The 24,986-nt window shown below is 42.2% G+C and overlaps 1 protein-coding gene across 8 annotated transcripts in view; it reads left to right on the top strand.

Moving 5' to 3' along the window:
- Positions 1-24,986, top strand: part of TIAM2 (TIAM Rac1 associated GEF 2) — a 432,210-nt gene that overhangs the window by 382,101 nt on the left and 25,123 nt on the right. For all 8 annotated transcript variants that reach the window (XM_073627924.1, XM_073627922.1, XM_073627925.1 and 5 more), the window contains 6 exons: positions 4,849-5,028; positions 5,892-5,960; positions 7,924-8,049; positions 9,755-9,863; positions 9,951-10,130; positions 19,274-19,392. In XM_073627924.1, the coding sequence (XP_073484025.1) occupies positions 4,849-5,028; positions 5,892-5,960; positions 7,924-8,049; positions 9,755-9,863; positions 9,951-10,130; positions 19,274-19,392 (783 nt within the window). The remainder of the gene's footprint in view (positions 1-4,848; positions 5,029-5,891; positions 5,961-7,923; positions 8,050-9,754; positions 9,864-9,950; positions 10,131-19,273; positions 19,393-24,986) is intronic.

Raw genomic sequence — 24,986 nt, 5'->3', positions numbered from 1 at the left:
TACATAAATTACATTTTTTGTCATGAATGAGTACTGACAGGCCTTTCTTACATCAAATCTTGTGTGCTGGAACATCCCCCCCCCCCTCTCTCAGGGCTATTACCATTGAGCCACGCCCCAACATTGGCCTTGATTGACTATACCCAACTATGACACTACCTTCAGACCTTATCATTACCACTCCTTCTCTCCATACCTTACACAGACTTTGAGGCCATTATCACACAGCAAGGTAAACCAGAGCACTCTATCCCTATTATACCAGTTTCTTCCTAGAGAGTCCTTCCCCACTGCTTCACACTTCTTTTCTAAATGGGAAGAGGAACTTTGCATTACACCAGATGAGTTTGGGTGGGAGGGCTCTAGGTACGATGAGGTACATTTTTGGGGTTCATGCCCGTTAGTTGTGCCATTTTGGGATAAAATACTGGAACTACAGTGAGGACGGAAAGTATTCAGACCCCCTTAAATTTTTCACTCTTTGTTATATTGCAGCCATTTGCTAAAATCATTTAAGTTCACATTTTTCCTCATGAATGCACACACAGCACCCCATATTGACAGAAAAACACAGAATTGTTGACATTTTTGCAGATTTATTAAAAAAGAAAAACTGAAATATCACATGGTCCTAAGTATTCAGACCCTTTGCTCAGTATTTAGTAGAAGCACCCTTTTGATCTAATACAGCCATGAGTCTTTTTGGGAAAGATGCAACACGTTTTTAACACCTGGAATTGGGGATCCTCTGCCATTCCTCCTTGCAGATCCTCTCCAGTTCTGTCAGGTTGGATGGTAAAAGTTGGTGGACAGCCATTTTTAGGTCTCTCCAGAGATGCTCAATTGGGTTTAAGTCAGGGCTCTGGCTGGGCCATTCAAGAACAGTCACAGAGTTGTTGTGAAGCCACTCCTTTGTTATTTTAGCTGTGTGCTTAAGGTCATTGTCTTGTTGGAAGGTAAACCTTCGGCCCAGTCTGAGGTCCTGAGCACTATGGAGACGGTTTTTGTCCAGGATATCCCTGTACTTGGCCGCATTAATCTTTCCCTCGATTGCAACCAGTCGTTCTGTCCCTGCAGCTGAAAAACACCCCCACAGCATGATGCTGCCACCACCATGCTTCACTGTTGGGACTGTATTGGACAGGTGATGAGCAGTGCCTGGTTTTCTCCACACATACCGCTTAGAGCCAAAAAGTTCTATCTTAGTCTCATCAGACCAAAGAATCTTAATTCTCACCATCTTGGAGTCCTTCAGGTGTTTTTTTAGAAAACTCCATGCAGGCTTTCATGTGTCTTGCAGCGAGGAGAGGTTTCCGTCGGGCCACTCTGCCATAAAGCCCTGACTGGTGGAGGGCTGCAGTGATGGTTGACTTTCTACAACTTTCTCCCATCTCCCGACTGCATCTCAGGAGCTCAGCCACAGTGATTTTTGGGTTCTTTACCTCTCTCACCAAGGCTCTTCTCCCCCGATAGCTCAGTTTGGCTGGACGGCCAGCTCTAGGAAGGGTTCTGGTCGTCCCAGATGACTTCCATTTAAAGATTATGGAGGCCACTGTGCTCTTAGGAACTTTAAGTGCAGCAGAATTTTTTTGTAACCTTGGCCAGATCTGTGCCTTGCCACAATTCTGTCTCTGAGCTCTTCAGGCAGTTCCTTTGACCTCATGATTCTCATTTGCTCTGACATGCACTGTGAGCTGTAAGGTCTTATATAGACAGATGTGTGGCTTTCCTAATCAAGTCCAATCAGTATAATCAAACACAGCTGGACTCAAATGAAGGTGTAGAACCATCTCAAGGATGATCAGAAGAAATGGACAGCACCTGAGTTAAATATGAGTGTCACAGCAAAGGGTCTGAATACTTAGGACCATGTGGTATTTCAGTTTTTCTTTTTTAATAAATCTGCAAAAATGTCAACAATTCTGTGTTTTTCTGTCAATATGGGGTGCTGTGTGTACATTAATGAGGAAAAAAATGAACTTAAATGATTTTAGCAAATGGCTGCAATATAACAAAGAGCGAAACATTTAAGGGGGTCTGAATACTTTCCATCCCCACTGTATATTATAAACTTGTTTTTCCAAAACCCCCCAAATTACTGTACTTTCCATGATTCCAGGTCCTTTTAAGCAAATTTAAAAGAATTACTTCATCATTTCTTGACCTCATGGAGGACTGTTCATCGCAAGACACTGGCGTAAGCCTCCTACACATATGTCTGAGTGGGCATGCGAAATAGACTCTTTATGCCTCATGGGACAGATAGTCTCTTGGAAGAAGGGCACTGAGGAGGCATCCCCCCCACCCCCTTTTTTTTTTCTCTTTTCTCCTCTTCTTTTATACTTTGTGGTTGTCTGTTCTCTTCCAAGGTAACACAGCAAGTAGGTTCATCTGGTTGATGGCAATACTGACCACACTTTTGTGGGCTGCACCCCACTTAATGAAGCGTCTGTTGAAACACTTTGCTGATTCTGCAACAGATTTCCTACCGGGATATCTCTTTCATCTGCTGATATATTGTATATGATCTAACCCTTTTGTTTCCTGGAATTTTGCTTACAGCTGCTGGAATATTGTACACCATGTCTGGGTATTTCTGAAGAAATGGACATGTCTGACCGTTTCCCACCTCTTTGGATACTGTACACGTTTTACGCTTTTGTACTTGTGACAGTTTCTAATAAAATAGATAAACCTAAAACGTGGCATGTGCCACCTAGTGATGAGTGAACAAAATGTATTTTAAGAGAGAGCTGCTGCTATCACCTATGTGTTCCCTCATCAACAGCAATAAACTATGAAATATATGTGATAGTGCTGCTTATGAAACCTGATTTGTACATGTGATGAAACAAACATAAGAATTAAAGTGTCTGTGCCAATAAACCAATAAGTGAACATAGTTCAAATCAAGTCCATAAGTGATAAAATTAATAAGAATCTTCTTATATACGGTGTACACAACTTTTTTGCATGAAACGTGCTTCACAAATAACTCCACTCCATGACTTGTGCTCCCTTCACCAAGTGCAATGCAAGTTCACCTCCTTGTTAGACCCTGAAGAGGGTCAAACACGCTCTGCACACAGTGTAATTCTCCTTTAAAAATGGCTCCACCAGCAGCTCCAAAACTACATAGAAAGCAAAAGTGCTTCCAATAGTTGCAGTACCTAAGGTGTTATTATGAACAGAACCTCGCCACCCCAGCTTCATATATTGCACTCACATTTATTAAAATAAAATAGAGCATATAAACATGATCCAGCAGATCTCACGTGTTGCGTGTAAAATCCCAGCGCCGGCTCCACCTCTTATCTTCACTGTTGCTTTTCTTTACTTTTCAGTATCCAAGATTTTGTGGCATCTTTAGTGTTGACATTGATGATAAAATGTATGAAGTCAAAAATTTAATACACCATGTCAAAAAAGGCTCTACAACCAGAGTTATAGGCATCTGACATTAAAATTCTACCTCCTCTCTGCTTTCCAAGCTTTTTTATTACTTACCATAGAGATGGGTGGCATCCCTGACAAATAGGGTGGTTTAGAGAAAGCAGGGGTGAGGCCATTGTCAGTTTTTCCTGATAAAATGCGCACAATATTTAAGCTGGCCAAAGACTGAAATCCGTCCGGATCAGCGGGAACCAGACAAATTTAGATCCATCTATGGGTACTGTAGTCGATCCATCGATCAACTTCAGCAAAACCAGCCTGTCAGTTTTTTCACCCTATCACTGCCAGCAGCTATAGCAGCCAACAGTGATCATTATATTCTGCCAGTGGGAAAGGCAGAATGCGATAGTGCTGTGGGAGGGATTCCCCCAGCAACACTGACTGTGTTGATGGGGTAATCAAGCAATTTTCTTTCCTTGGCTTTAAGGCCTAGCTGTGTGTTTCTGAATCTGTTTATGCATTTTTTATTACTTTTCTGGTCTGACTAGTCCATATTTGTGCCAGGGTTACTTCAAATCTATGTTCTGTAGCACAAATGCTAATTTTTAGCCCATGCCTTGCTTCCACAATGGTAGTGAGGTATAACCATTTTTTTTTACTCATCACAAGCTTACACTGGGAATGTTTAGGCTGGTAAAAAGCACGCAGTGTCTAGATTATATACTATTTTTTTAAAGATAAAAAATGTACCCCTGCTATTTAATATTTATTCTTAGATGAAAAGTGATATTAAATGCACTTAATTGCAGTGCACTTGGTAAAAGGAAGAATACAAAGTATTCTAAACCGTGGTAAATATTTTATACTGCCACCATATATATTTAATTCAGTTAACATGTAACTACTATAAAAATAAACCTAGAAGGTTTTTTTCTAATGCTAAATTCATACAACCCCTCACCTTAATTGGAAATGTAGGCATAACATTTTTGCAAAACAGAAAAAAAAGATTGGGAGATATATTCGAGTACATTCAAAGTACAGCATGTACCTCTTTTATGTAAGCCAGTGTTTAGGGAATACCTCCCATGTTGCTAACCTGTTCGTAAATAGCTTGTGTCGTCATGATTTTCAATCTGAAACATGAAACAAAATTCAGTTACATAACTTCTTTGTTAAAACGCTAAACGGTTGTGATAAACCTTGTGTTAAAAAAGTAGACATAGCCCATCGGTTACACGTTCTACCGGTATGGTAATTTGTTCTAGTATATTAACTGATTGGGACAATGTGCAAATTTTTTTTTCTTGTTTTCAATTGCTATATCTCTACCTTTCTGTTACCACTTTTACTACAACTTGTAGGGTCCTATACTTTTATGACAAAAACTGATCTTGTAAACTGCATTTAGCTGGGATAAAATGGTGACTCGGTTTTTGTTCTTTTCTTCTCTAGAGTGCTGATCAAATCTCTGCACTTTGTCAAAGCATGCAGGAGGTAAACCAGGACATGATGGATGGGCAAAATGACAGCCCAGAGCCCCTTAGGAGACCATTGGCTCGACACCTGTCAGATGCAGACAGACTTCGCAAAGTTATACAAGAACTTGTGGACACTGAGAAATCCTATGTTAAGGTACACATAGATGACACATTATAATTAATTCTATGATAAAAGATGACTTCCAGACAGATATTATTGGGCCATTTTTAAAGTCTACCATTTTTTTATGTAATGAGTTTGATGTCCTATGAGGGAGAGATGCTTTTAGCCTGCCCACGTTTCTCTTCAAACTTACTAAGTTATTTGCAGGGTGAGATATAGATTGGAAACCTTGTGGTAAAGTCGAACCTATGCTTGGCTTTTTGTGTAATAGATTTCTGTAATAGAATGCCTGGGTTTCTGTGTGTTGGTCCCAGAGTGCTCAACAAAGTATCCAAAGCCACCTGTAGGTGCCAGTTTTTAATTATTTCTCTCAGTGTAACAGCTCTAGTGACATGGCAGATCTACTGTAAGTGAGAAACCAACATGTGGCATAGTCTGTGTATACCTGGGTGCAAATGATGAAGAATTTGTGACCAACTGAAAAAGTTTTATCCACAAGATCGCTCTCTCATAGCCAGTGGAAAGACTGATGTTCACACTGAGCAGAAGAGATCTCCTGTGCCTCCCCATTCAGCAACATTGAAAGGATTCAAGGGCCCCCTGGTATTATCAGGCTTAATTTTAACAGGGGATGAAGCCCTCATATGCATCAGTGTCATGGATGGGATTAAGCTTTCAGACGCTGGATAACTCTTCTGCTTAGCGGTCTTCCTGATCTTGCACTCAGGAGGAATAGCCAGGTGTACATATGAACTATGAGTTTTTATATTTGTGCACTTTTTGGATTGTTATAGGTCCTTGGTCACTTTTTGACATCTTGTGATGGGTAGCTAGCTATATATGAATCTATGATTTGACAAAATTGAAAGTTTTTTTTTTCTCTCATTCCACAGGATTTAAGTTGTCTGTTTGAATTATACTTGGATCCTTTGCAAAAAGAAACCTTCCTTACCCAGGATGAGGTAATTATTATTTATTAATTATATCATTAAAGCACATGTAAAGTATTACTGCCTTAAACCACCTTTGTATGCTGCATTACTAAAGTAGACATATAAAAGTTTGCAAAAGGCTTTCCCTAAATACTCTTATTGTCTGTTACAACATGACCCCCACCACACTTTCTACACTGTGCATGGTCAGGGCAGTGGATGAGTCTGAAGTAGCAGCTACAGTGTCTGATCAGCGGCACTACCCCTGCTGTATTAAGTTGGCAGGACAGTGAAGCGCAAGTGTGCAACATTGATTTAGCAGCATGACATTTGCTGACAACTGAAAAAATACAGGGTGTGTGTGTGTGTGTGCTGTATTGCACAGTTGTGACTAAGCATTGTTGCCCTACTTCAGAAAATACAATAGCAAACCCTGAGCTGGCAGGATCCCCAGGTAAAAGTTAGCAAAATCATGGGCGAGTCAAAAAAAATAGTAAGGCTAGTTGGATGCATGATTATGATGTACGTAATTTAGCGTTACAGTTTACTACCACATTAAGCAGGACTGGAGCAGATTGAGATGAACTCAGAAAAACATTCTATGTTTACTTTTTTTGAAATTTGGTATTGGCCGTACATTTTTAGTTAGGGCACCAGCCATAGCATTTAAAGGGAGCCTGTCAGAATATAAATATGGTAGGTACCACTGCTGCTTTGTTTTTGCAAGCTTTGTCATCCTCCCTATTAGATGAGGATGTTTGTTATAATCGGTTGTCCCTATGCCTGAACCCACCTATTACTGGTTAGGGACTCGTGAACAAGGCTAAAAATGACAACCTATGGGTTTGCAATTTCAAGCCAACAGTACTAGCTCCCATACTTCTATTGGTATTTGGTTTCCATTGATAAACATTTGCAAAGTGGTTTTGATTTGGTATCCCTGGTTGTAATCCTTTGCAGTATCATTTTCCATTATGCTACGGGGTCTAAATTTTTTGTTTATGCAGGTCTTTCTAGAGTAGTATTTTAAAAGAAACATTTCAAACTTAATTCAAGCATCTCAATACTGAATTTAAACCTGGTACAACGTTAGGATTTAGATGTTTCTCCTTATTTAGATATACTTGCTTTGTCCAAACCTGACCTTTTTTTTTTTGTTTTTTTTTTTGTTTTTTTTTTGAGTGATTAAAGGTTATAGGTCATCTAAAGTCCAGTAGCTGCTGACCTGTCAACTACCTGTCCTGACCCTGTCCTCCGACTCTTAAAAGTGCATAACTGTTCATAAAACAGAGCCCAATAACTTTACATTCCTAATAACTATCGGGCTCTGTTTAGTTTCTGCTTAACAGCACTGGTCTTCAAGTACACTGAACAGGCATATGTTCAAGATTTTGATAATTAGGCACAGCTGAGATACAATGTTGTAAGAACATGGGGACTGAATGTGAGACTTAGTGCCGGTTCACACTACCGCGACTTGGGATCCGACTTGTCAGACCTCAGGTCGCCCCAAGTCGCTTGACATCTGAAAGTCCATGTAAGTGAATGAGAGCCGTCTATATGTACGCTACTGAAGTCGCTTCGACTTTAGAAAAGGTCCCTGTACTACTTCAAGGCGACTTGTACCCATTGCTTTCAATGTAAGTCGCCTACAAGTCGGATCGTGATCTATACTGAAGCAACTTCACAGGAAGAGAAGATGTTTTTTTCAAGCAAACCCCTCCCTCCCCCAGAGCGGATTGTAGTTTGATTGGCCACTGGAAAGTCGATTTGAAGTCGCCTTGTAAGTCGCCCCAAGTCGCGCTGTGGTGTCGCCCTCAGGTCGTGTCCAGGTCGCCTCGCAAAGTCGCGGCCAGAGTCGTGTTGCCCCTGTGTGAACCGGCACTAATAATGTGTACTAGATTGATTATTTTATATCTGGCTACATCTTCTGCAAGGAAAGTGGCAACTAAATTGTTTAGCATTTTTTATTAGTTTACTGTTATATTTGTAGATGGAATCTTTGTTTGGCAGTCTGCCTGAAATGCTGGATTTTCAGAAGATATTCCTACAAACCTTAGAAGATGGCATTTCCAGTGCTGCTGACTTTAATGTGCTTGAAACACCATCTCAGTTTCGGGTGAGTATTGTTTTTGTCACTGGATTACAGAAGGTCCTTATCTTTTTGTGATATAAAATGTAATCCGGTTGTCGTCTAAGTTTTATAATCGTAAAGAAAGTCTTAAAGCGGAGTTCCACCCTAAAGTGGAACTTCCGCTCATCGGATTCCTCCCCCCCTTCGGTGCCACAATTGGCACCTTTCAGGGGGGAGGGGGGTGCAGATACCTGTCTAATACAGGTATCTGCAGCTACTTCCGGGCTTAGACAGCTGCAGAATATCCGCAGATGCCCCCCCCCCGTTGTGTTCTGGGAAACACACAGTTCCCAGCACACAATGGGGACCAGTGCAGAGGCCCAGCGCGACTCGCGCATGTGCAGTAGGGAACCGGGCAGTGAAGCCGCAGTGCTTAACTTCCCGATTCCCTGACTGAGGATGGCGGCGGGGCAGCCGAGAGATTGATCGGCTTTGGCTGCTGACATCGCTGGACTTTGGGACAGGTAAGTGTCCATTTATTAAAAGTCAGCAGCTGCAGTATTTGTAGCTGCCGGCTTTTAATAATTTTTTTTAAGGTGCAGCTCCTCTTCAAATAATATTTTATATTGCCTTGAATGAACACGTTACTTATTAATTCAGAAAAAAGTAAGTAAATTTGCAGTAGGTACCTTTCTTTTGCCGGTTGTCAGACTTTTCCAAAGATTAGTAGGTGTACTGGCCCATTTCTGTATACAAAACAAAACTTTGACATTTCAATGGGATTGATGTCAGGACACTAACTTGGGCATTTTAACATACAGAATTTATTTGGTTCTTCTCTACCCTGTTCATTATTTTTTTCAGAAAATTGTCTTATTTTCAATAGGATTTTGTGTCATGACTTTAGTATCACAGACAAATGTCCTGGTACTCTGTTGTGAAACTAGGTAAATAAATGGAGGACATGGGTTAGTTTGTATGCATAATCTCAGGATACTGATGCAGTTTGATGCCTGTATTGACAAGCAAACCCTGAGAAAAGGACACAAGTTTGCACCTACAAAAAAACATTAGTAATAATATGATCCCTAAAAACAGAGGCAGCTAGGACTTCATCCCAAAAAAGATAAAAAATCCTTGAAGTACTACAGAGGGTGCCTTGTATCAACCAGATTCAATGTGATAAGGCTCTAGTTTCTGATAAGCTGACATTCAATGTACTTTTGTAGGAGCTGACTCAATTGTGATTCAAAAACATGTCATAAAATTAAACGGATTGTAAAGGTGGTATTTTTTTTTTTTTTTTTGGAAGATCTATTTGGGTCCCCCAACAGTGCTTTGGTACCCCTTTCTGAGTGCCCTCATAGCAAGCCACCTGCTATGGGGACTCTCATGCATGCTCGCTCCCGAGCCGACTCTGTGTCCATAAGCCCTGCCCCTGCTCCCTCCTCACTGCTGCTGCATCTCAGCCAATGAGAAGAGAGACCCAGGAGAGCCACTGCTCTTGTGCACATTACTGGATCGAGATCAGGCACAGATAAGTATTAGGGGGGTTTAGGGGGGAGCTGCACACTGAAGGGGTTTCACCTTCATGCATGGAATATATGAAGGTGAAAAACATTCAGCCTTTAGAGCCACTTTACAATATTCACTCTCATGTTACATATGATCTATTAGAATCCAAAAAGTTTTCGAAGTCTCAGTGTAGGCCCTCTGTTCTGTGTAATAACTATTTTTCTCTTGGTTTTAGAAATTGCTCTTCTCCCTTGGAGGCTCATTCCTGTATTATGCTGACCACTTTAAACTATACAGTGGATTTTGTGCAAACCACATAAAGGTGCAAAAAGTTCTAGAAAGAGGTAATTTGAAATGCAATGCTAAGCTGTGTGTGTGTGTATTATATTTCATAAGAACATATTTACATACACTGTTTCTTATTTCTGCAGCTCGAACAGATGCAGCTTTTAAAGATTTTTTGGATGCCAGAAATCCAACCAAACAGCATTCTTCAACTCTTGAGTCATACCTTATCAAACCAGTACAGAGGGTACTGAAATACCCACTGCTGTTGAAAGAGCTGGTATCTCTAACTGACAATGACAGTGAAGAACACTACCACTTGACAGGTAATTTTTCTATTTTTTGATTGCTTTTTAAAAAAAAAAAAAAATTGCAAACCCAAACAGATTAGCCTCATATCAAAGAAAGAAGTTTTAAAGATGATAAAGCAACTTCCAGATGGTAAAGCCCTGGAAGAAGATGGTTAGACAGGGACATTTATAAACTATTAAATCAATTTTCCTCAATATTACATGTACTGTATTTTGACATGGGGATAGGAGGGGGTTTTTGAATAAAGGAAAAGAGGCTCGTGTAAAGGTTTTGCAGAAGGAAGAAAAAGACTTAACACAACAGGGGTAGTGTAATTTATTTTATTTAATATGGACAAAATTGATAGTGGAACGACTTGTTTTAATTTTACCCACTTTAATATCACCGGCCCAGGTCAGGTTTGTCAAAGGTCTATCAGCTGTCTTGAACACATATAAAGTGTTGGCGGCTCTTGAATATGCAAAAAAAAAAACAAAGAAAAAGCTTTAATAACCATTGATGCTGAAAAGGCATTTGACAATGCGAACCTGGCCTGGTTAGTTCGCGTTCTGCAAAATATGGAATTTCAAGGACAGTATATGCATCTACTATCCATTATATATAAAAACCCTGTTGCTAGAGTATATACCCCCAGGCATTATCTCTTCCTCTTTTCCCCTTTTAAAGGAACTAGACAGGTATGCCTACAGTCACTGTTGGTTTTTTAATTTGTTAATGGAGCCTTTATCCCAAGTACTTCAATCTACTTTACAGACTTCAGGAATTACTATAGGGGTTGAACAACTTAAATCCCAATATTCAATTATACAACCTATCGTGTCTGAGACATGTCATATAGACTGGGTAGATCCAAGTTTTTGTTTTGTTTTTTCAAATAGTGAGTTGGAATCAAATATGGTATCACCTTGGTATCTAACGGCCCTTTTGCATTGTCCACCTGCAAAATTGCCTATATTGAATCACTTACAACACCATATCCATAAGTGATATGGTGGTGGAGAGAAGTGGGAAAATATACTCATAAACCTCTGTATTGTACAAAATACCTTACGATTAGAGTTAACAGCATTTTCTGCAGGGGGACAACATATGTCTTTTCACAGATAGGCAAATCAAGGTGTGACACGTTTTTATCACTTGTTTGATATGGATACAGGGAATCCATACACATTTCAGGCTTTAAGTCAGAAATATCATATTCCTTTGTCAGATTTTTTTTGTTTTGTTTTTTATGCAAGTGTCTTCCTACTGGAGAAGTATCACGTCTCATCCTATATGGGACTTGTCTACCCTCTTTATGGACACCCTATTAGGAACTGTGGTCTGCAAAATTATAATAAATTAAGCATGGGGTGAGATGCAAAATAAGATAATGCATCAAGCATATTTACCAATTTAATACTATAACCCGTAGACAGGATTTTACCATAGATGCACAAAATGTGGAGAAAAAAAGCCACATTAGCATATTTATAGGTACAGGGGGAAAGAGGACCCCCTGGGAAAGAAGTCACGGGCGGACCAAGCTGCTTGTTAAGGGAAATTTTATTGCACAATTGTAGAAAAAAATGCACTGAAATTACAAAAACTAATATTTTAGGGATGGAGGTGTGTCACTGGTGACACCAGACCTTTCTCATTTTCCTATATTGAATCTGGGTGGAAACACCCATACAGCCCAAAACTGGTATGCTGTCACCCCTGCCAATATGTGTACTTTATTTGCATTTTATGTCCTTACAATGTACTAGCCAAGTGGTAGTTAATACATGGTCTGTATCTAATCTAGGGTCCATATCCCTATCCATCTGATGTGTTGCTTTCTGCTGTTGGCGGTTTTGTTTGTTTCGCTTTGGGAGCTGCGATGCGTATTAAAGGGGGATTTCTTGTTCCCTGCTGCCCCCGCCTGCTCTTTTGAGCGGGTGGGACCACCTACACATCGGCGCCATGTGTATGCGCCAGCCGTTCAAATGTCTGCGATTTTTGCAGCGTTTTTACGGTTGCACGCTTTGTGCCATCTGGATGACTTACAGGAGTGCTTGCGCACCTCCTGATGACGGCGGGCGCTCTCTGCGCTTGCACGCCAGTCATCCACACATGACGTTGGGGGCAGAGCCTCTCAAGCCCTTCCCGAATATAACTTGGAGGTTTAGCACTGCATGGCTTCATTTGCAGCTCTCTTTTTCACTGAACACACATGCTTGTGGATGCCTCTTGTTGGAAGCTACTACCCATGCAATTATACACTTATTTTACTCAGGTATATTCGTTTGTTCTTTCTACATGGTTCCTCTCAAGTGCTCACCTGCAGCCTGTCTCTGATCACACAGGCTTTTTCCTATACTTGCACGTCATTTCTTTCTTATCTTTCCTTTTTCCTCCCTCCTCCTGTTTACCTTTTTATTTTCACTCATGCTAGTATCTGGTATCCCCTTACCACATCTCCCTATAGTCCTTTTGTCCATGCTATTCCTGGCTCTAGTCTTATATTTACATATATATTTGTCTATGTATTTTACCTACTACTCCAGATTATCTGACGTACACCTTTGTTTACAGTCAATACTTACTTTGGACACTGCCGTGGTGTCGTTGCTGACATGTTTCACCCAATCATGTGGGTTTTATCAAGGAAGGGTTTTATCCTTGATAAATCCCACATGATTGGGTGAAACATGTCGGCAACGACACCACGGCAGTGACGCTCTATACGTCACGGATGATGCACTGCGCCATGCCAGTGCAAGCGCACCACACACCATGAGGACAGTGGGTGTTACCTCTATGTGAGGAATCGGGACGGCTAGCTAAGATGGCTTTACTACGCTACAGCGCCACCAGTGGTATCCACACAGTGATGTTCCCTGGACTTCCGTTTGATTGCTGAGCACCCTGGACGACCGGATCTGTGCAGTACAGGATTCCCTCACAGATGGGCTCTCATGGAGATGCCTGGGATACCTGATGGACACTAGAGACTCCTGCATAAACGGTCGGGTGAGCAGACCATTTGGCTTTGACTTGTCTAAATCACTGTATAACTACTCCTGCCCTGACCCGTAGATAACCTCAACCCACTGCTCTATTTCTAAACCTCTCACTGGGCTATCTCTACCAATATGGCTTGGCTTGAAGCTGAAGATCAATACCACTAATTGGTAGTGGCTACATGCCATCCTCTTCAGTGCACCTGTCTGCTGGACAATAGTCAAATCTAGCAAAACTCAGTGGTAGTGGCTCCATAGGGTCAACTACCCAGTGTGTGGGACCTGCCATATTTACACCCCCATATCCCCCAGCTGAGGGCCCAACGGTCATTAGGGGCGATATAGGGGTGTATATATATATATATATATATATATATATATATATATATATATATATATATATATATACACACAGTGGGGGCGGAAAGTATTCAGACCCCCTTAAATTTTTCACTCTTTGTTATATTGCAGCCATTTGCTAAAATCATTTAAGTTCATTTTTTTCCTCATTAATGTACACACAGCACCCCACATTGACAGAAAAACACAGAATTGTTGACATTTTTGCAGATTTATTAAAAAAGAAAAACTGAAATATCACATGGTCCTAAGTATTCAGACCCTTTGCTGTGACACTCATATATTTAACTCAGGTGCTGTCCATTTCTTCTGATGATCCTTGAGATGGTTCTACACCTTCATTTGAGTCCAGCTGTGTTTGATTATAATGATTGGACTTGATTAGGAAAGCCACACATCTGTCTATATAAGACCTTACAGCTCACAGTGCATGTCAGAGCAAATGAGAATCATGAGGTCAAAGGAACTGCCTGAAGAGCTCAGAGACAGAACTGTGGCAAGGCACAGATCTGGCCAAGGTTACAAAAAAATTTCTGCTGCACATAAGGTTCCTAAGAGGACAGTGGCCTCCATAATCCTTAAATGGAAGATGTTTGGGACGACCAGAACCCTTCCTAGAGCTGGTCGTCCAGCCAAACTGAGCTATCTGGGGAGAAGCGCCTTGGTGAGAGAGGTAAAGAAGGACCCAAAGATCACTGTGGCTGAGCTCCAGAGATGCAGTTGGGAGATGGGAGAAAGTTTTAGAAAGTTAACCATCACTGCAGCCCTCCACCAGTCGGGGCTTTATGGCATAGTGACCCGACGGATGCCTCTCCTCAGTACAAGACACATGAAAGCCCGCATGGAGTTTGCTAAGAAACACCTGAAGGACTCCAAGATGGTGAGAAATAAGATTCTTTGGTCTGATGAGACCAAGATAGAACTTTTTGGCCTCTAAGCGGTATGTGTGGAGAAAACCAGGCACTGCCCATCACCTGTCCAATACAGTCCCAACAGTGAAGCATGGTGGTGGCAGCATCATGCTGTGGGGGTGTTTTTCAGCTGCAGGGACAGGACGACTGGTTGCAATCGAGGGAAAGATGAATGCGGCCAAGTACAGGGATATCCTGGATAAAAAACCTTCTCCAGAGTGCTCAGGACCTCAGACTGGGCCGAAGATTTACCTTCCAACAAGACAATGACCCTAAGCACACAGCTAAAATAACGAAGGAGTGGCTTCACAACAACCCTGTGACTGTTCTTGAATGGCCCAGCCAGAGACCTGACTTAAACCCAATTGAGCATCTCTGGAGAGACCTAAAAATGGCTGTCTGCCAACGTTTACCATCCAACCTGACAGAACTGGAGAGGATCTGCAAGGAGGAATGGCAGAGGATCCCCAAATCCAGGTGTGAAAAACTTGTTGCATCTTTCCCAAAAAGACTCATGGCTGTATTAGATCAAAAGGGTGCTTCTACTAAATACTGAGCAAAGGGTCTGAATACTTAGGACCATGTGATATTTCAGTTTTTCTTTTTTAATAAATCTGCAAAAATGTCAACAATTCTGTGTTTTCTGTCAATATGGGGTGCTGTGTGTACATTAATGAGGAAAAAAAATGAACTTAAATAATTTTAGCAAATGGCTGCAATATAACAAAGAGTGAAAAATGTAAGGGTGTCTGAATACTTTCCATCCCCACTGTATATGTATATGTATGTGTATATATATATATATATATATATATATATATATATATATATATATATATATATATATATATATAATATTTTATTTTTTTTATTATTATTTTTTTATTTTTAATCAAATTTAGTTTGTGTTTTTGTTCAGCTGCTTATGTCAAAACCATACAGGCATGTAGAAAATGTGGCAAAACAATGCATTTCACAAGGGACATATGTGCCTGCACTGTGTACTATGTTTTTACCTTGTTTGGGCTCCAATGAATGCAGTAAAATTATGTGGGAAATAACACAACAGACAGATTACTCCCTTGGCAATGGGGTGTGCCTACTCTTATTATGTAACAGAGGGGCAAAGGAAGTATAACATTCTTTAGGGTTCCTTACTGAAATGCATGAATCCCAGCCCATTTTAACAGGATTTTAGTTATTTTCCGTCACTCTGAGCCTTCCATTCTACCCATTAGATGATGAGTTTCACATGGGTTGCCAATTATTCCTTTTTTTTCTGAACACAAATCTGTACATATGGTGTAATTGATGCCTGCATAGAAAACAGGATACATTTTGAGAACAGTTTCCAGTTGGCAGTTCACTTGAGGGATAAAAGGAAGCTGTGTAGTTGTTAACTGCTGATCATGTAACAATGACGCCGATATTAATGTTTACTTATTACTAGATGTCTGACAATTATGAAAAGTTAATGCCAAGCCAAGTTCAAAAGGTAATTAGGAAGAACCCAAGTTTTCAATCACATGCACTGAGGGCCCTATTTAAAACATCTCTGTTCTCTACAGGACGTAATTAATATTATACAGGATTTATATAGCGGCAACAGTTTTCACAGTGCTTTACAACATGAGGGCAGACAGTACAGTTACAATAAAAACAAAACAGGAGGACTTGAAGGGCCCTGCTTGTTAGAGCATACAATATAAAAGGAAATCAAGTGATACAAAAGGTAATAACTGTTGGCGATGGGCTGATGGAGAAGATAAAAGTACAGTTGTTAGGTGGCGGCAGGATAGGCTTCTTTTGATTTTCTAGGGATTGCCTAAAGTGGCCATGGTATGGAGCCTGCATTGTCCTTTGGCGTGTTCTCTGCAGATTAGTGCAGAAGAATTCACTGTCGCAGGAGGACTTTGACAGGTCATGTGGTCGTGCTCTCCTCCTCCCTAATTAAAATGGATAGAGCTTTGCTTTCTTCAGAATCCTGAAGCAAATGAAGTAGAGGGCACCTTTTGTAAAGCATATCAATGTACTTCATGGATGTGGCATATATTTATTTTATAAAGCAGTATTTTGGTTTCAGTAAGGCTATATTGCTGCTTTATGAATAAGCCCATGATGGTTTTTAAAATATGTTCTGTACCCAAAAATCACTGATTTACATATACTATGTCTAAAGAAATAAAATTAATTTTTCACTTTCTGTAAACAGAAAAAAAAAAAAAACACACACACACACACAGGAAGACCTACTCTATAAGCGGTGTCCTGTAATAATTTCCCAGTTCTTCATCTTACTAGAGCTTCCTTGCTGCTCCTTACTGTCATGTTCATGGTGATGGAACCTGATGTGGAGAGGTAGGTGTTTTACACCTCCAGCTCCGTACCACTGGTAAGGTAACTGGAGGCACGAGAGCCTGCAGTGGCACGAGTGCCTGACAGTTCTCACAGTAACAGATGCAGAAGAGTTGTCTGTGCATGTCCAGATGCAGGTTGGACCAAGGATGCTGAGTGATGGTGATGACAGGCTGGTAAGTCACTGGCATACACTTGGCAGGCTGAGGGATGGCTGAGCACAGATGAAGCCACAGGTTCAAGATACAGAGCAGAGTCAGGCAAGCCGGGTCACTAACTGGCAGGCAGGTCAGAAGCAAAACAGCAAACAGGAGAGTAGTTAGAGTCCAAGCCAGACTCGGTAACGGTGAGGCAGGTAGGCAAAGGGAGCAGGCAGAGATGTGGTCCATATGCATGCCAGGTGGTCAAGGCAGATCAGGTTGGCAACAGGTGATTAGATACAGTAATGGGTAGCAGATATATGCAGGAAATGCTGTAGACCATAATGCAAAGTCCTAGTGCATCAGTGCTGTTTAAATAGCCCGCTTGGTGCCCGTCTTAGAGGCGGATGTGCATTGCCAACATGCACACCAATGCTGTATCCTGGCCTAGGCCAACAAGGCCCAGGCCTAGGGCAGCACTTTGCAGGGGGGCAGCATGGAAAGAGTCCCTGCCAGCTTACGCTACACTGTAAGTGTAGCACCAGTCTTTTGGGGCGGACTGGGCTGAGAGGCAAATTAGTCTAGCACCCCCATAAAGCGGCTGCACTGCTTCCGGGATGCAAGCGGCCAGCATTCTGCAACTGTGGGGGGGGCGCCGCTTCTAATTTTGGCTGTCCTATCATCCTGGATCACAAGCCTTCCCCACTGTGCTCTATGTTTTCTGCTGCACCATTGGCATGGTTATATCTTCTTAGTCCTCTCCATAAAATTATCAGAAATTTGTGCTTAAAGTAGAACTATAGGCAACACTTTTTTTTCATTTTGGATAGAGTAAGGGAGGGTTATAGCCCCTGTCAGTTTATTTTTTACCATCCCTGTCCCATTGCAGAGATTTCCCTTCACTTCCTGCCCCATAGTCAAACAGGAAGTGAGAGGAAATCTATGCAAATTAAGGGAATCCATTCCCCCAGGCCCTCAGACCTAGTGTCCCCACTTGAAAATTTCAGGGCAGGTCTTAAACGGCAAGGGGTGTGGCCTTGGCAGGAAGGGGTGGGTCATATTTAAATTAGGGGGTGCACGAGCTTAGTCAGGCCTAGGGCAGCACAAAACCTAAATACACTACTGATGCACACGTGCATGTGGATGGCTACAGGAATTCTGCACTTGTGCATACCTTTGCACCTGACCACCTTACACCTTTCCTGACACTTTTACTCCTCTACAACTGCTAATAAAATGACTGGGTTTGGTGGCCGAGGTGACAAAGCTTGGGTCTTGTGATTGGCTGCTAAAGATTAGAACTGTCACAGGGGAGGAGAAGGTGCAATTTACAGTATCTTCATTTTTTACCAGTGTTTTCTTTCATAAAATTAACTGAAACCGTAAATGATCCTTACAGATTTTTACCTTGAGATCATGTACTCTGTTGGTTTCTCTTGGTTTCCTTTGTCTACAGAGGTAGACAAAGGAAACACAGTTACAAGTAACACAGTTACAAGAAGATAATCAAGCTTTATTGAGAAATTCCAGTAATTTGTGTTCTGTGATTTTGTGTAGTTGAATTACATTGTTCAGTTGTTTCAGGCTTGGTGATTACAATCTGTGGATCTTAGAGACTAACATGATTACATGCAGTAGTAATTCTATGAATCATTGCTTGTCACTTGTTGACCCAGTTTAGATTTGAAATAATTACTCAGCATTGTTTATGTACAATCATGATTAACCTGATTATAGTGTTTTTGGGTGATGTTGTGCTGCTAAGTTTGCCTGGACAATTTGTCCTCCATCTTTTCAAGTGGCATTGGTGTACATTTATATACTGAAAGCAAAAAAAAGATTATATGTTAGGTCAGTATACAAGACAAAACGCGTCAGATTTTATACATTTTGGACCAACTAAACGCATAAAAAATGCTTTCAAAACCAGGTTCCATGTTTTGAAATACCGACAAATGGAAGCTGAAGTAGTAAAGTAATTAAAGACATACGATTTTTAACAAAGGCATTGAATATCTTTTTCGTTGTCTGGCTTGGCACACTGCTTTACTGGACTAAATATTTGAGCCCTGGCTTTTTTCATTTTTATGCACATTTTAGGGTATGTCTAAAAAAAATTGGGAAAATAACAAGGGGGAAAAAGCATAGTTGCTGCCAACTGGGAGCCATTCCCAGCCAAAATTAGAGCAAGAATCTGATCACTATGGGCATCTATAATACTACTACTACTACTACTACTACTACTACTACTACTACTACTACTACTACTACTACTACTAATACTACCACCGCCCATTTTGTCAATTATTCAGATTTTACATGAGTCAAGTGTTTTGTATACATAATGGATATATATGTATGTGTGACTTCAATGTGTAATGGCTATTTATTTGTCATTTTACAGAAGCACTTAAAGCGATGGAGAAAGTAGCTAGTCACATTAATGAAATGCAGAAGATCTATGAAGATTATGGAACAGTGTTTGATCAGTTAGTAGCAGAACAGAGTGGAACCAAGAGAGAGGTATGAATGGCTTTGTAACTGGTAGTGGATGCACCTATTCCTGCTAATAATTTGTGTGCAAGTCTGTTCTCCCACAAGTCCTGCAGTGTAGTGGCATTAGTGGTATACAGCCTACATTGTGAGAAAAACTTAATTTACTGGACAACCCCAAATGTAGTTTTCAGCCCCTACACCAATCATATGTTTATCTACCATGGAATTTTTTAACATGGTGCTCAGTATAACAAACAGTTATACACGTCCCATGACTCATACAGTTTCATAGGATGTTATAATAAAACAGCCTTTATAACAGAACTTCGGGTTGTAGAAAAACTAACCCTTGCAATAAGCCTGTCTCTGCTTTGCAAGTGTTAAATGCTTGTTTTGTCTAGAAGAGTAAAATTAGGGTGAATTACTTTATAATACAACTATAGATGACAACCTTTTTTTTTTTTCATTTTGGATAGAGCAAGGGAGATTTATAACCCCTGTCAGATTTTTTTTTCTGCTATCTGTGTCTCATTTTGGAGATTTCCCATCACTTCCTGTCCCATAGCCAAACATGAAGTGAGAATAAATCTATGCAAATTAAGGGAACCCCTTGGGCACCCCCAGGTCATCAGAACTAGTGTCCCTATTGGAAGATTACCCCACTATTACTTTTCTGGGGACAACACAAAATTTGGGCTTTTCTTTTAGTTTGACTAATAAAAGAAAACAGGACAAATAGAGAGGGTGAATCTCCTTAATGGGGCACAGCAATAAATACTGACAGGGGTTCTAATCCCTCTCCACTCTATCCAAAACAAAAAAGAAAAAAAGTTTTGGCTTTAGTTATACTTTAACTTATTCCTTGCTCCACTGGCAATCGACACCTTTTTCCGAAGTCCGATGCTTCTGAGATGGGTCCTTATTGTCCTCAGGTACTATGCAGGACTATTGGTCTTGCGTTGTAAACAATGACATCAGAGAGCTGCCCCAGGGCAGCAAGGAGGAGTGGCTTTGGGGGAGAGGTTTGGGGAAGCCTGCAGGAGCAAGGAATAAGACCCCTTTCACACTGAGCTGCCCCCGGCGTCAGCGGTAAAGCGGCGATATTTTTAGCGCCGATTTACGGTCGTTTTAGCAGCACTATATAGCCGCTAGCGGGGCGGTTTTAACCCCCGCTAGCGGGCGAAAAGGGGTTGAAACCGCCTGCAAAACGCCGCTGGAGCGGCGCTTTGCCGGCGGTATAGCAGCACTGCCCCATTGTTTTCAATGGGCAGGGATGCTTTAGGAGCGGTGAGTTCACTGCTCCTAATACGCTCCAAAGAAGCTGCTGGCAGGACTTTTTCTGACGCCCTGCCAGCGCACCACTCCAGTGTGAAAGGAGCTGCTGTTTCAGGGAGCTTTGCAGGCGCTATTTTTAACGCTATAGCGCCTGCAAAGCGCCTCAGTGTGAAAGGGTCTTAGCTAAGTATTTCACCTTATCAACTAATACATAAAAGAAGTACTGATGCACTCACAAGATTTTAACAAAGGCCACAATCCTTAAAATACATAGTATCAAAATATTACTCAATACTTTGTGGAAGCACCTTTGGCACCAATTACAGCCTCAAGTCTTTTGGAGTATGATGCTACAAGCTTGGCACACCTATTTCTCTTCCATTCATTGACTGACACAGCGTCTCCTTAATCTTAACCATTGGGTTATATCGCCTCCACAGGAGTAGGACTAGGCAGAACAAAAAACACCTGGCTACGCCCATGGGCTGTTCTCAGTCAGTAAATAACCCCCTGCCTTCTCTAGGTATTCAGCTTTCTGTTTCAACAGTGGTGATTAGACGTGTGCTGTGGCTTAAGAATTGGTCGGCAGACCAAGCCTCTAAGAAAGCTCTCATTGATCTGCCCTTTCAAGGCGACCGCCTGTTTGGGGCTACCCTGGATGACATCATTAAGGGTGTCACAGTGGGGAAGAGTACCTTCCTGCCTCAATCTAGGAAAGGGAAGGAGCCTCGTCGCAGACTGGGGCCTTCCTTCTCAGCCCATAAGAAATTCTTCCGGGCTCCCGGGACTGCAGAAAAAGGAAACGGATCTCTCAAGTCTTCCCCAGGAAGTTCCAAGCAATGTTGGTCTGGTAAGCCTAGAGAAGGCTTCTCCGGATCCACTGACAAGACTCCTTCAGCATGAAGGTCTGCCCTCACCCATTGCTGGGGTGGGGGGACATCTTCGCTGGTTTCCAGATTCATGGACTTCCTTCGTGAGCATCAAGGGGGTCCATGAACTGAACCTTTTGGGGGTACCAAAGAAGGGGGACAGTTTGTCCACTTCGGGGGGCCCTGTGTCTCCTTGTGCGGGTATAATTCCTGTAAAGGTTCGGGTGACATCCGAACTACCCAAGGTCCCCTCTAGCCCCGTCCAGGAAATTGGGTTACCTGGGTCTGACTCTGGAGTGAATTCTGACCAGGTTAGTAGTTTTTCTTCTCAAACGTCGGCCCCTTCAGCAGGTTCAGTTCAACCGGAAGTAAGACTCGTGGCAATTTCACGGGTTCCTCTGGTTGACGTCACAGTCATCCTAGTGCCACCGCGGGGCCAACACCTTCCTCTTCTGTGGTGCCTGCTAAGGACCGAGGACGGAAGTCTTCTTGTCATTCTGGTGGCCCTAAAATGTCCCTTGGAAAGAGGACCAGTTGTACTGAGGGTTGAGCTTCCATCTTGCTTTACAGTAACTGGTTTTAATGGCCTAGCCATTGAAAGCCAGGTACTGAGAGATGGAGGTCTGTAGGGATCAGTGATCCCTACTATGGTGAAGGTGAGGAAGTCGACTTCTAGTAAGATATACCATCGTACGTGAAAAGCATACATTTCTTGGTGTGAGTCGATTGCCGTTCGTCTTCGATCCCTTTCTGTGGCTCGGATTTTAGCTTTTCTTCAAAGGGGCGTTGAGCAGAAGTTGGCCTTGAGTACCATCAAGGGCCAGGTGTCTGCCTTAGCAATCTTCTTTCAGCGACTCCTAGCCACTCACTCTTTAGTTCGTACCTTCATTCAAGGAGTCCAGCATGTGGCTCCACCTGTACGGTCTCTTTTGCCACCATGGGATTTAAACCATCGGTTCTCCAGAAACCTCCATTCGAGAATATTCGGGAGATTACGTTGTCACAGAAGGTGGCATTCTTGGTGGCTATTACCTCGGCCTGCAGGGTTTTGGAGTTGGTGGCATTATCCTGTCGTAGTCCCTATTTAGTACTCCATAGGGATAAGGTGGTTCTTTGTCCTGGTCCATTGTTCCTACCTAAAGTGGTCTCTGACTTCCATTTGAATGAGGACATTGTATTGCCATCCTTGTGTCCCAAGCCGGCTCACCCCAAGGAATTTGCTTTGCATACCTTGGATGTGGCTTGTGCGATTCGGGTGTATCTGGCAGCCACCGAGTCCTTCCAGAGATCAGACTCACTTTTTTTGGTTACACTTGGACCAAGGAAAGGGCTGGCTGCTTCCTTGGCTACCATTTCCAGATGAATCAGACAGACTGTGACTCAGGCCTATTCTATTAATGGTCGGGAGCCTCCTTTCCCTGTTACAACGCATTCTACTCAGGCGCTTAGTACTTCTTGGGCCTTCCGTCATCAAGGGCCAATATCACAGGTTTGCAAGGCAGCCACTTGGTCGTCGGTGCACACCTTCACTAAGTTCTATAAAGTAGATATTTTGGTATCTACAGATGCTTCTTTTGGCCGCAAGACTTTGCAGGCTGCTGTTTTATAGAGGGGGTTCCCTCTTGAGGGGTGTTTTTTTATTTATTTTAATTTTTTTTCCTTTTAAAATTTTTATTTTCCAGATGGGGCTCCTGTGACCCAGTTAAGGCTCCTGTGTCCTGGTTAGGGCTCTTGTGGTTAGCCTTGGGTTATTTTGCCCACCCCTCATTTTTCTTTGGCACTGCTTTTGGACGTCCCAATGGTCAAGATTAAGGAGGCCCTGTGTCAGTCGATGAACTAAAGAGAAAATGGGAATTTTGTACTCACCGTAAAATTCATTTCTCTGAGTTCATCGACAGACACAGCACCCACCCCTCCTATGGAGTTTATGATACTTCTATTACTGCTTGCTACTAAACTGAATACCTAGAGCAGGGAGGGGGTTATATACTGACTGAGGACAGCCCATGGGCATAGCCAGGTGTTTTTTGTTCTGCCTAGTCCTACTCCTGCGGAGGCGATTTATAACCCAATGGTCAAGATTAAGGAGGTGCTGTGTCCGTTGATGAACTTAGAGAAATGGATTTTATGGTGAGTACAAAAATCCAATTTTTGGACAGTTTTTCTCCCATTCTTCTTTGCAGGACCTCTCAAGCTCCATCAGGTTAGATGGGGAGCATTGGTGCATAGTCATTTTCAGATCTCTCCAGAGATGCTCAAGTCTGGGCCCTGGCTGGGCCACTCAAGGACATTTACAAAGTTGTCCTGTAGCCACTCCTTTATTTTTTTCTGTATGCTTACGGTTATTGTCCTGTTGGAAGATGAACCTTCGCCCCAGTCTGAGTTCCAGAGCTCTCTGGAGCAGGTTTTCATCAAGGATGTCTCTGTACATTGCTGCATTCATCTTTCCCTCGATCCTGACTAGTCTCCCAGTTCCAGCCGCTGAAAAACATCCCCACAGCATGATGCTGCCACCACCATGCTTCACTGTAGGGATCGTATTGGCCAAATGATGAGCTGTAATAGGTTTCCTCCAGACATGATGCTTGCCATTCAGACCAAAGAGTTCAATCTTTGTTTCATCAGACCAGATAATTTTTTTTTCTCATGGTCTGAGGAGTCCTTCGGGTTCCTTTTGGCAAACTCCAGGCAGGCTGTCATGTCCCTTTTTACTGAAGGGTGGCTTCCGTCTGGCCACTCTACCATACAGGCCTGATTGGTGGAGTGCTGCAGAGATGGTTGTTCTCCTGGAAGGTTCTCCTCTCTCCACAAAGAAACGCTGGAGCTCTGTCAGTGACCATCAGGTTCTTGGTCACCTCCCTGACTAAGGCCCTTCTCCCCCGATCGCTCAGTTTGGCCAGACGGCCTGCTATAGGAAGAGTCCTGGTGGCTCCAATCTTCTATTTACAGATGATGGAGGCCACTGTGCTCATTGGGACCTTCATTGCTGCAGACGTTTTTTACCCTTCCCCAGATCTGTGCCCTGCTACAATCCTGTCTTGAGTTCTACAGACAATTCCTTGGACTTCACGGCTTGGTTTTTGTTCTGACATGCACTTTTAACTGTGGGACCTTATATAGACAGGTGTGTGCCTTTCCCAATCATGTCCAATCAACTGAATTTACCACAGGTGGGCTCCAATCAAGTTGTAGAAACATCTCAAGGATGATCAGTAGAAACCGAGCTCAGTTTTGAGTGTCATGGCAAAAGCTGTGAAGACTTGTATACATGCAATTTTTTTTTTTTTTTTTATTTTGCAAAGATTTTAAACAAACTTCTTTCATGTTGTCATAATCGGGTATTGTTTGTAGAATTTTGATGTGTCAGTTAACCACTTACCGCCTGGCCTATAGCAGATTGGCGGCCGGACGGTGGTTCTGTTATCCTGACTGGGCATGATATGACGTCCAGCAGGATAACAAGCTTACGGGGGCGCA

Source organism: Aquarana catesbeiana, linkage group LG04, assembly GCF_042186555.1.
Source record: "Aquarana catesbeiana isolate 2022-GZ linkage group LG04, ASM4218655v1, whole genome shotgun sequence".
In the NCBI taxonomy this organism is placed as follows: Eukaryota; Metazoa; Chordata; class Amphibia; order Anura; family Ranidae; genus Aquarana; species Aquarana catesbeiana.
This window is presented reverse-complemented; position numbering and strand designations above follow the sequence as displayed.